General features: G+C 41.4%; 2 protein-coding genes across 2 annotated transcripts in view; both read right to left on the bottom strand.

Moving 5' to 3' along the window:
• Positions 1–3928, bottom strand: part of CENPE (centromere protein E) — a 37287-nt gene extending 33359 nt beyond the window's left edge. The window contains exons 1-6 of the mRNA XM_063424031.1: positions 3733–3928; positions 3490–3581; positions 2518–2607; positions 2318–2436; positions 1175–1294; positions 158–239 (exon numbers count right to left, since the gene is read on the bottom strand). Coding sequence (XP_063280101.1) covers positions 158–239; positions 1175–1294; positions 2318–2436; positions 2518–2607; positions 3490–3581; positions 3733–3788 — 559 coding nt within the window. The 5' untranslated portion in view covers positions 3789–3928. The remainder of the gene's footprint in view (positions 1–157; positions 240–1174; positions 1295–2317; positions 2437–2517; positions 2608–3489; positions 3582–3732) is intronic.
• A 720-nt stretch (positions 3929–4648) lies between these two features.
• Positions 4649–11933, bottom strand: LOC134564225 (radial spoke head protein 6 homolog A-like). Its single transcript, XM_063422957.1, has 6 exons — positions 11176–11933; positions 10477–10711; positions 8088–8837; positions 6778–6919; positions 5819–5936; positions 4649–5212 (listed from the first exon to the last, which is right to left on the bottom strand). Exons 1-6 carry the CDS (start codon positions 11406–11408, stop codon positions 4993–4995), a joined length of 1698 nt encoding a protein of 565 aa, XP_063279027.1. The 5' UTR covers positions 11409–11933; the 3' UTR covers positions 4649–4992.
• Positions 11934–12348: the final 415 nt, after the last annotated feature.

Here is a 12348-nt window from a genome sequence, read left to right as displayed (position 1 = left end):
ATAAACTGGAGATAAGCAGACTAAAAGCACAATTTTAAAACTTCCTGAAAAATTTCAGTTTATGAATATAAACCCAAAGGGATACCCCATGGTTCTAAATATACCTGATTAACCAACACTTTTTAAAGCTATCAGCTGACACTGTCTAAATACCTACTTTCTCCTTTTCTGATCCATTCCATAACTTGTTCTGGGGCAACCACAACTTCTTCAATCAGATCTTCTACATATGTATTCCTCTACAGAATAAACACAATAATAAATTTTACTGAACTCCAAAACACACTTCAATATATGAAGTTGATATTACCAGCAATTATTATGGTATTTATTCAACAGCTGAATGTCTTTTTACTCCAAATACAAGGGATGGGTAAAGTTTAGACTTTGACCAAAATTGTGGCCTAAGGGCACAAGAACCAAACAACAGATTTAGAAAATTTCCTAAAAACAGAACTGCTGAGTGAAATATCCTTCTTGACATTTTTCTCAGGGAATTTAGGAGTATATTTCTCAGTAACTCTTACAAGGACATAGTCATACAACTGCTAAATTTCTCTTCTTCCTATGTTCCAAACCCACGATCATTTAAGGCAACCAAAGGAAAAAAAAACCTGCCCCAAACCCCAAACCAACAATTTTTATTATTTCCTACAAAATTTAATATAAAGAAACTGAAGATGGTGTTAATAAAGATTTTTTTTCTATAGTAATCATCTTACAGAATAGTTCTAGTCTCATGGTTATTCTCTGGTCACAGTGGAAGAAAAGTGTATCTATTTGATAGAATGATATGAAGATGATATTAACTTTGTATATCTGTCAGAAACTTGTAACACATGGAGCTTAAGGTCACGTTTGTAAAAGTGTCATTAGCTAAACGATTCTTGAGTCTTTACTGACAAAGTTAAATAAAATATACCATCCTGGAAAACTTTAATCCTTAAACTGAAGATTAAGTCTACTTTTATAAAGATTTATAAAGATGAACTAGAAATAGCAAGCGCAAAGTCACTACAGTTATTCTATACATCAAGTATCCTGCTAATGCTGAAGACACAATTACAAAATTTGTCCCAGAAAAGTTTTTCATTGGATGCTTCTGAAGATGTTTTTTCCCAACTTCTTTTACTCCAAGCAGATATAATACTTATAATACATAAAATCCACTTACATTAACATCCTCACGAATTCCCAGAGGTTTCTTTTTCCTATTGTCACAAAGCAAATCAGTAATTGTTTCATTGTAGATTTCCATGTAAGAAACTCTTAGCAGGAATTCTCTATCTGGAATCTAATGTTGAAAGGAAGAAAAAAAAAACCCAAACAAAAACAGACTAACTGATGGACATCTTTTAATACAAGTATTCTTAAATTGGAGATAAAGGTTTGGATATTATTCCACAGATTTCCTTTCCTTCATCCTTTCTGTACATTAGCATTTACCATTTTTTTATTTCCCACCTCTGTTCAGCTGCAGTAAGGGTATACCACTTCTAAGAGGCCATAAAATTAAGATAGCTGTCCTACAGAAGCATGACAACAGTTGTCCTACTTCAATGCCATTTCCATAACCAATTGCCTCCTGCTTAGGCTCTTTCCTTTCTGTATACCTTGTCTTCTCTCTTTGCTTGCTTGGATTTACTCTGCTGTTTCTCCCCCCGCCTCCTTGGCAGAGAACATTGGAGTGAGGAACAGCTGCACAATGGACTCGAGGAAAATCTTCTTGCCTTTAGTTACTTCTATAAACCCTCTAACAGTATTCTGCACCTCCTTAAAGGAGCAGTGAACATTTCACTTCACTGGTAATAATTAGCTGAAGCCCTCAAGGCAGAAGCAAGCACTCTGCAAATCATGTTTTGGACATCACTGTTTTAATGTACACTTTCTCCTTATTTTTATTAATATTGAGCAACTAGCAATTCTTTTGTAAGCCAGAAATAAGTAAATAGTGTCATATTCTTCCACTAAAAAAAAAGTCTTTAATTGTTAACTTTTTAGACTTTTACAATAGCAGAATAAACACAAAGCTTCACTTTATCAAGTGAGTACCTGTTTTTATTTGTAATCAGTTTAATGTATTTGGAAGGTTAAGAAACCTCCTCAGTTTTGTTCTGATTTGATTTCAACTAATAGAGTCCCATTAGCTTTTTGTTTGAAACACTCATCTTTACTAGGCTAGCAAAGTAACTGCAACATATAGTTCAATATAAAGTAACTTCCTTCATACGACTCTTGATATTAAAATTAACTTTTATGTAACTGTCACAAATATTACTAGTCCTTTCAGTCACTTCAGTTTAACAGAATTGCTCACCTCACAAATAATTCTGAACACATGTTGAATTGCCGTAGGGATAATGCCCATGGAATCTTCATTTCCCATCATTGTGTAAGTCTTCCCTGAAGCAGTCTGTCCGTAAGCAAAAATTGTGCCTAGAAAGATGGTTAAGTTTTACCAATTATCTCTGAAATACAGAGATACAAAAAGGATTTAAACAGAGTTTTAAAACGTACCATTATAGCCTTGCACAGCTGACTGTATAATTGGAACAGCTACACCATCATACAACTGCTGAGTGCTGTCGCTTGAGTGAAAGACACGATCTTTAAACAAAACAAAAACAAAACAAAAAACAAACAAACAAACAAAACAAAACAAAAAAAAGCATATGAATCCACTCCATTGCAAGTCAAAACAAGCTGTCATTTAGTATTGCTCATTTTAAATCCAGTAAATTTGGATAATCATTTGCAGGTTAATTCAAATATAAACATAATTGTAACACCAGTAATGCAAGCTTTTAAATTTTTGTTTTAAAATAAATATTAAACACAAAATCAGGAAAGACACAATGCACGAATGATAGAAAAGTAAAAAAAACCCCTAAGAATAATGAACACAGTTAAACAGTCATCCTATTTAATCCTAAAAAAACCTGACTAATTTATCTACGAAGATAGTAAGCCTGACAAGACAGGTTAATTGTTAAGCTCCTAGCTGGTGCATGCTTTTACCGAATCCGTATTTTGGGGAAAATATTTGCAGCGGCTACGTTCCTACTAACAAGTAGAGCCGATCAGCAGGAAAAGTCTCAAAGGCAGCCAGTTAGTTATGAGGATCCGATATTCACACTAGTCACTTTTGGCATTGTGTTCTCTCATACCCTTCTCCCTAAATGCTCTGGACTAGCCCTTGCTTAGCCCATTTGTAACTAGATTTCAGATAAAAAAAAATGCGTTCCAAAGCCACTAGGGCATGAGCCAGAACAGAGAAGGCAACGTCCATCAGGAAGCTGACCTCAAAAGCACATCCCAATGCTGCCCGTACTCAAAATCCCAATAACACTCCTTCGGAATTACAAAGTAGGGAAGGTTGGGGGACATTTCAAGAAGCCCGGGGCATTCACCACAATCGACACGCTCAAGAGTACAGTAGCAAAGTTCCTCGTAAGCATCCAAGTAAAGCAATTGCTTTCACATTCTTACCGTAACTAAATATTTTGGTACCATTCACGTCGGAAACAGTATTATTCTGACTTCTCCAGTGCAGGGACACTTTATCTCCTGAGGCATTTTCTCTAAAACAAGAGACACCCTGTTACCTTCATTGTGCGAAGACTCTGCTCCCAAAACGCAGGCCCCTTACCGCGCGCCCCTTCCCCGGCTCTCGCCAGCCCCTCGCTCCCGATCCCTCCATCCGCCTCCCTGCCCCCGGTGCGGGCTGCTCACCTGGCGATGAGCGGCCGCACACGCACGCACACCGTGACGGCGCTCTCGTCCGCCATAGCCGCCCGGGCCAGGAGGAGGGGAACAGGGACACGGGACGGGCTCGGCGGGACCGAGGGGACCGGGAGTGCCGGGAGCACGGAGCGTCCGCCCCAACCGCCGCCGCAGTTTGAACTTCTCCCGCAGTCGCTCCCTATTGGCCCGCGAGGGACGCACGCCGTGCGTGGAACGCACCACTCGCACAAGCTGGCGGGGAGGTGTGGGGGGGTGGGGGAGGGGTCAGGAACAAACGGCGGAGCAGCCCCTGAGCTCTCCCGCGGCACCTTCCCCCCCGCCGTCTACCGGCAGCGCCCAGATGGTAGCGGTCCGGGAATCAAACGATGTCCTGCTGTCCGCAGCTGCAGAAGTTTAAAACACCCCCAAGCGTCGTCACTGCACCGCTTCGGGGTAGCCGTTCAAGGCTGACAACTCTTTCAATTAAGGATTTTTTCCTATTATGCCTTGTGAACCTCCCCTGGCGCAGCCTGAGGCTCTTTCCTCTTGTCATGTCGCTTGTAACTGAGGAGAAGAGGCCAACCCCCACCTGGCTACACCCTCCTGACAGGGAGTTGTAGAGAGGGATAAGATGTCCTCCGAGCCTCCTTTTCTCCAGGCTGAACACCCCCAGCTCTCTCAGCCGCTCCTCACAGGACTTGTGCTCCGGACAAAATGGAGCTCCAACTCCACTGCCCTTCTCTGGATGTGCTCCAGCATCTCCATGTCTTCTGCAGTGAGGGGCCCAAAACTGAGCACGGGATTGGAGGTGCAGCCCCTGAGTGCCGATGATCACTGCCCGTACCCGTATCACTCAACCTGTACCTCAATAAGCTGCCTACTGAACCAGAATAGTACGCTTTTACACATAAAAGTGACAGTCATGAGATTTTAAAAAAAAATTATTTCAGTAAAATGTATATATGTATTGACATAAGGGCTAGAAAGACAGTAGTGAACATTTTGTGGGTAATATTTCTTAGTTCAAAGCAGTATCAATTTAGGAAGCAGAGTATGTTTGCTTAGTCAAACAAACAGAAGAAAGCCTTGCTGCCAGTGTGGGTAGGTTTGACTGGTGGGAAAGGAGAGGAAGATAGCTGCAAAGAAAAGCCTACGGAAATTAAAAAAGGGCACGCTCCAAATGCATTTCTTTTGAGATCAGCAAATGACTACTTTATGAAAATGCTGTTTATATCCAAACTTTTAAAACAATCTGTTTTCTTCCATATTTTAATCATCCTCCTCTTCTTCCTCTTCCTCTTCCTCAGCTTCGGCTAAGGCTTCTTCCTGCGCAGCCTTGAAAGCCGCTTCCTCTTCCACAGTGGGGTCTACTGTCTCAGTGATTTCTGGCCCGGTGGGGTATTCTTCTTGGGCTGGTGGGGGCAGTTCAGGAGTGTGGCTTTCTGGACTGTATTTGTGACCCCAGCCAAAGTAGATGTTTTCAAATTTCCTGAGGAAGAGAAGTGAAAGATCACACATTCATCCCCTGACAAAATATTTGCAGAGACACTCTCAGTCATCCTTACTCTGCTGCAAGAGAAGTCCCTGTGGTGCAGATATCCTATAGCAGAAGAATTTTAAACATGGCACCTCTTTTTAACTGCTCTAATGGTTATAATACATCTTCTATTTAAAATGTTGAAGTGTCACTGCACTGCAGTACAGTGTAGTGGAGTGACTGTGTAATGGAAATATACATGGAGGTAATAACCATGTGTAGTGGAAACAAATGAAATTAGAACCACACAATGTAGCTGGTTTTGTAAAAAGTCCCACAGACACAAGAATATGCATTTTAAATCAAGGACTGTGCTCAAATACTAACATGGTGTTTATATCCATTAACTTTATGCCAGCTTTTCCAATGATTATTTGTTTTCAGTCTTAAATACATATTTTCTGTTGTTGTGCACATTTAAGTGGCCTTCTCCATCAGTCTCTGGAATAGTTAGAGCTCAGTCAATGAATTAATAATAAAGTAACTCTGCCTGTATTAGAGAGGCACCTGTGTGCAGCACTACAGTCAGTGTTGTAACCATGTCAGGTGGACTCTCACCCGCCAGATGCAAAGGCATAAGCTCCAGGCCATCGGTTAGACTGCAGGATTGCAACAGAATATTCCGGGATCAGGTTTGTAGAAGCCTGAGCTGTCCAAGCAGGGATGTCTTTCATGCCTGGAGACAGCCAAACACACACTGTCTATGAATAAATGGACTTGGTGAGCCTCTGCAAAATATTTAAGACTGTGCTACAAGATTTGCACAGAATTCAAGCAAGGTTTATATTAAGTTGCACAACAGAGCAAGCCAGAAGAGAGAAACAGTAAGTGTAGGCACTGTTTTCAAACATGTGGTTTGCATGTATGGGTAGGCAGCACAGGAACGCTGATAGTCCCCCCATGTACAGAAAAAAATCAGTAGTACTCCCCTCTGGTTCTCTAGTCAAGGACTTTTCATCACTTATGGATAAATTGTATAGCTATATTTCACCTTGATTAAAGAATGGAGAGTAGGAAAATAATCAAATATTGACATAACCTAATATTCAGGCTCCCTTATTCCCATGATTTGCTGCAGTGATATGCTAGAAGATCTAAATTCTCATACAAATAATGTATATCAGTGCATATTAATTATTCTATTTATTATTTATGTTATTATTTATATTACACATACATACACACTTTTCTTTTTTCCTAGAAAGGTGAGATAAAAAAGCCAAATGTATTTAATGTAGTGAGCTGTTTTGAACTTGAAATAACCTGACAAGTCTAAGTTACTTTTTCCTTTTAATCTCAATGAGATGGTTACCCAGTAAACCTGATTATTTCAGTTTTAATGTCAATTCTGTTAATCATTTTGCTTTTGACTGATTTTGTAAAAGAATGTGTTTACCCTACAGAGGCAAAGTACATTGCTCCAAAAAATCAGATCTCTATAACTTCAAATATTTACTGCTATATGACAACATTCCTAGTGACTCTCCATCAAAAACTTCATATTCCATGAAGAATACCTTCATCTTCAGAGATTAGAGTAAGAAGGGGTGGTCCTCTTTCTTCCTGTTGCTCTTCCTCCTCATCCTCTTCCTCCTCTTCATCTTCTTCTTCTTCATTTTCCTCTAATTTTTGAGAAGGATTAATCCAAACACAGCGACCCTATAATTGATAGGGAAAAGTAATAAATACATGTAACAATCATTGAAAGAATGCAAGTTAAAACTAGTTAAAAATATTGGCTCACACATACACACGCACACACAGAGACACACACAGAGTTAAAGGATGGGGAGAAGAAAAATACATATTCTGTAACTGGTATATTGTTAACAGAATATTGTATCCTCGTGGCAGAATGTTCCTCTCATTCTGCCCCTTATTCACTCCTGTTTACTTTTTGAGAATAACCTTATACCTCTGTCATCAGCTTTTTGTTATTTTGTATTCTTCAGTTCCTGGCCAGTTCCTGGTTTATATCATTGCTAGGTTATCAGTTACTGCAAACTATGGACTTATCCCTTCTTTTTAAAATCTGCCTTGTTACTTAGTTACCAGTCAGAGGAACATAACAGAATGTTCTTAGGAGTCTAATGCATATAGATTTTATTTTTGCAACTATTGTTTTGCTGGTATTAAGTTTAAACCTTATTTCCTATCATTTGCTGTTATTTTACACTAGCATTCTTGCATTGGTAGACTGGCCATCAAACCATCCCACAATGAAAACCAAATTAATAATACCTCTTTCGAGCACTAGTCTGATAGAACATGTTTTTAAGTTTTTTCATTTGAATGTTTCACAGAAGAAAGTATAAAACAAAAAATTACCCAAAGAAAACACCAAATAAGTTCCATTTAGCATACAGCCATAAGCTATCTGCTTTTTAGCATCCTACCCAAGAAAAGAGAATTTTAAATGTTTTTGTTAAATAAGGATCTCAAAGCAGAAAACCTAATACAGAAGATTGCAAGAAATACTTGTTATCTATCACGGCATAGATCCATACTGTTATTTAAAGATAGGTTTCAGTCTCAAGAGCACATCACTGCAAAAAGTACTAAAACTAAAGGGTTCCTAAATATATATATATATATATATATATACACACACATACATATACCATATAAAATACATGTTTCATGTGTAAGTTATTCTGATATTGTACACAATATAAAATGTATTTTCCACACAAACATCTTTCAATCCAATAACATTTCTGTGACTAGTTTGCATGTGCAGGTGAGGAGTGTCATTCACATTCTGTAACCCTCCAAGCACTCAGTGTGAGTCGTGCCCAAGGTCCATGCGAGCTATACTGGCACACACCTGCTTTAGAATGCCCTTGACATGGTGTGCCCACAAGGTGAGGGACTCCACCATTTCAGCCACAGGACGAGGCTCAAACTCAGGGTTTTCTTCATATGTATCTGCTCCTTCTTCATCTTCTTCATCCTCATCTGGAAACTGGTAAAATCCAGTGGGAGAGACATGGGTTCCTGCTGAGATTCGAGCTATCTGTGCGCGCAGGTAATTGGCCTCATTTCCAGGAAAAGGAGGAAAGCTCATAACAGGAGTATCCAGTCGACCAGTGAAGAACTTCTTGATTTTCCTGGCACAGACAATCTGGGCTGGTGTCACTGGAGGCAACTTCACCCAGGGTTTGCCTGGCTCATTACAGACAAAGTAGACGTATTTATTAGTCCCAGTCCCATTTGCTTCTTTTGGGATCTCAGGTGGGGGTTTATAGGTGGACTTTGGTGGTTCAGCTTCTTTTTGTTTCTGCTCATCTTCTTCTTCAGCCTCACCCATCTCTTTCTCTCCTTCTGCAGTAGTTCCCTCTCCTTCCTCTCCTGTTTCTTCCTCCCCTTCCCCTTCCTGTAACTGTACTTCAGCTATAATGTAGTTCATTTCCAGGCCCAAAATTTTGCCCCAGAAGCGACAGGTCTGGATTGGCTGAACGTTAATTAGGTTTTTAAGAGCAAGGAATATGCAATAGGATTCATCTTTGCTCAAGCCAATTCCAGCCTGTTCAAAATAAAAGGCTGTTTCCATCACATTTGGTAGAGTGTGATGTCCCTAGGAAAGAAGATTCAGAGTTAGAGCTAAAGAATAGGATAATTATCTATTTTAATAATTGAACATGTTATCTACTGAACATTATACTTCACTTTCCTGTCAAGCCACTCATTATCTCAAAGTGCTTTCCAGACTCTGACTGCTATTCATTCACTATTTCTTTTTACTATCATTTAGAAAAATTAAAAGTCTTTTAGTGGTAAAGAAGAGAACACAGATGAACTGCAGCTTTTAGAACACAGGGTTTCAAAATTCAAACTACTAATTACTGCAAAATAATGAAAGTCAGCATTCTTACACAAGATCTACAAGGGATTCAGTGCTAGGATATGTCAGCTAAGAGGCCTTTATGCCTGCAAACAGTGACACTGTGTTGCCTTGTGTTAGGTAATACAGATTTTATATATTTAGGCACTGGGCCAACAACATTTCTCTGGGGTGAGCTACACGTACAGCTCCCCTGCAGTTTCTAAAATATTGCCCCCTGCTCTTATCAAAGTCCACTGTAAGACTCCATCTGGCTTCAGTGGAAGCAGAACTAGGCCAATAATTAAGTCTTGGTCTACCACCATTGGTCTACCACCCATCTCTCATTTAATGGGAATAGGTGATCATATAACACAGACAGACTTCATATAAGTTGGACATGGCAGGGTAGGGAATTTGGAAGAATTAGTGCTAGTTTCATATGGAATTTCTTTGGATCTGATAGGTTTCTTATATCAAAGCAAGATTGACAGGAGTATGAAAAATTCAGAATTCCTTCCTGAAATACCCTACCTTTTTTTCCATTTTCAGCATCCCATACTGTTAATGTAAGATATATAACAAGCTATGGAAACGATGAAAGACCATCTCTTCTGTGGTTGGTATTTGTACTATGCAGTGGTAATTAATTTGAATATGTGCTGGTTAACTTCATATGAAAATCAACATCTAGTTGAATGATTTCCTTTGGCTATTATAAATCTCATTTATATTCCTATATTTCTCATTAAAAGAATTCTCATTTTTCCTTGGGTAAAAATGCTTCTGCATATAAGCAACTGAATAATTAAAATCCTGTTTTAAGAAGTGGCTTTTCAATTGTATTAGTTCTTCATTAAAACCATATTTTGTTTCAGTTGGAGAAGGACAGACTGGAACTACACCAGGAGCTGCAAGAATCACAAAATTCTGCATTCTGCTATTTTACAGTAGCAGCTATGCACAATATTGTCTAACTGTATCAAGAATTATGGGCACTTCAGTAAGGAAACGTCCCTTTCATATAAAGAAAATAAACTTGTATGCAATATTCCGTGCTGAACTGGCATACAGGAGACATTATAAACCTTACTTTCTGTTTATCACCTCTAGAACATCCCTGATTATGAAGGCTCAAGATATTAGATTTACTACAGAAAAAAAAATTTCTCAACTAAGTAACCAGATGGGTTTTTTTCTTCGGAACCAGACATGGGAGGAGCTCAGCTGTGAAGAGGGTACATGGTGCTGTGACTGCAATTATTTGTACGGTCACGAGAGGCGGCACTACAGAAGAGACCGCAACTTTCTCCCTTTCCCCTTTCCCTTCCCACCATCCGCCCACCCCTTCCCTGGTATATTTGGTACCTGTTTCACTCCGATAATAACTCACCATCTCTTCTTCTATTTCTTCATGTTCTTCTTCTCCACCTTCTTTGACGAACAAAGCTTTACAATTTTGTGCAGCTTCAAATGTTGAAGAAATCAGATGTTCGTCTCGAAGAGTGTCCATTTTTTTCCGAAACTGAGCCCACTTCACATCCTTGCTGATATCCTCAATTATGTCTACTGTATTTGTAGGCTGTTCATCCAGGATGTTTGTTAGTATATTAGCAAAATGATCATATCTGTCATATAAATATAAATATTGTTGGCTTACTATACAAAAGTCTAGAATATTATTATTTTAATAAGAAAAGTAAAGGCTAATCATCTGGATCGTTGGAAAAATCACTGGAATAGTTAGAAGAAAGGGAATCATGGAGCGTTAAGGCAAATTAGAGTTAAAACTAGTCTGATTATACTTAAGAGCATTCCCATCTTCCATTTCTAGTATATACCACATCTATCTATGAGCTGAATCTGAATTTAAACTTGCCCTCTATCATATGAATTTCTTTTTGAACTCCCTATAAAATTCCGTTAGGAATTTTGGTTCTGCAAGACGTTGGACACATGCAAGTATCACCAGTGATGAAATACTGCATGTGTAACATTATCCCGTTCTAGATGTACCTCCCTTTGTCCTTTTACCTTTCTCTACACTCAATACTTCCTACCCTTTTTGATTGTGATCCTATTTCAGACTTACAAGTTCAGGCCAGATTTCGTGCTGGCCTTCAGTAAATAGGCTTTTGCATTCTTGATTGCCAGCATCCGAGCTTCGGGATCGGGAATCACATCCTCATATGGGCTGTATCCGGGCTCGTCAAGACCATAACCCGGTTCGTGTGGCTGGTAAGGGCCATGGCCACGTTCGCAGCCGTTTTGTGTGTCGGCGCTTTTTGGTTCCTGTGAAGGGTCTAATTCTGGCGACTCAGCCATGCTGTGCCTTGCCCCCGCTGCCTCGGGAGCCTTGTCCCGGCGCGTCTCTGGCTGACGCTCGGCTGCGGCACCTGCAGCGGGTCAGCGGCCGGCGCTGCGGGCCCTGCGCGGCCGCGGCGGGGAACTGCGCTCCGTGACCGACACCGTGCTTGTCCTGCTGCACGGGGCTGGCCGGCACTTCCCTTTGGTCCTGTGCTCGGTGGGGGTCCTGGCGCGCCTGAGAGACGCTTTCCCTCCGTCCTCGTGGCTCTGAGACCCTCGCCTTATCTCCTGGTATTCCCAGGGAGCCGCTCCCGTTTCCGTCGCCTGGGGCTGATGAGGGTCTCACGGGGCGGCTGCCCGGGGCCCCGCTGGGCCGGGTGAGCAGCGTGGGCGCTGTGTCCGGGCCACGGGCGGGCTCGCTCCTGCCCTTCCCGGCCTGGGCCGGGGGCTCGTTGCGGGCCCGGGGTGCGGCCCGGCCCGGCCTGGGGACACCGCGCGGGGCCTGGGCAGCAACGGCGGCGGCGGGCGGGGCGTCGCCGGGGGAACGCGGACGCGGGCAGGGAGGGAGGGCGGGAGGGCAGCCCGAGTGACCCGCCCCAGGGGCCACTCCCCTTCCCTGAGGGGCTCCTGAGCCCTGCTGTATGACTTTCAGCGGGACCCAGGGGTGGTGGTGAAAGGAAAGTGGTTGGGGCTGGTCTGTACGGGGTCCTGAGCAGCCTGGTCCACTGAATGGCACCCCTGATTATGGCATCAGGTGAGAAGTAGGTGATGCCCAATGTCCCTTCCAACCCAAAGCAGTCCTGTTCTGTGAAACCATGAAATACTGTTAACACTTTCCCTTGGACGTTTGTGGTATGAGTCTTTCAGCCGTCTGCTGAGAGCAAAATGAGTGGGTTAATGAGAGCAAAAGAGTGGGTCTTCAAAAGTTTAGTCTTGTTTTAAAATACTGTTAATTTGC

This window comes from Prinia subflava, chromosome Z (assembly GCF_021018805.1).
Source record: "Prinia subflava isolate CZ2003 ecotype Zambia chromosome Z, Cam_Psub_1.2, whole genome shotgun sequence".
NCBI classification, from domain to species: Eukaryota; Metazoa; Chordata; class Aves; order Passeriformes; family Cisticolidae; genus Prinia; species Prinia subflava.
Note: the sequence above shows the minus strand (reverse complement) of the source record. Positions and strands in the feature narration are given on the sequence as shown.

Excerpts from the sequence above, each read along its gene's own strand:
- LOC134564225 (XM_063422957.1), bottom strand. The coding sequence starts at position 11,408 with ATGGCTGAGTCGCCAGAATTAGACCCTTCACAGGAACCAAAAAGCGCC. Across the intron at positions 10,712-11,175 it reads ACGAAATCTGGCCTGAACTT|ATATGATCATTTTGCTAATA; the intron begins GTAAGTCTGAAA and ends TTTATATGACAG. Across the intron at positions 5,213-5,818 it reads TATGCCTTTGCATCTGGCGG|GAAATTTGAAAACATCTACT; the intron begins GTGAGAGTCCAC and ends TCTCTTCCTCAG.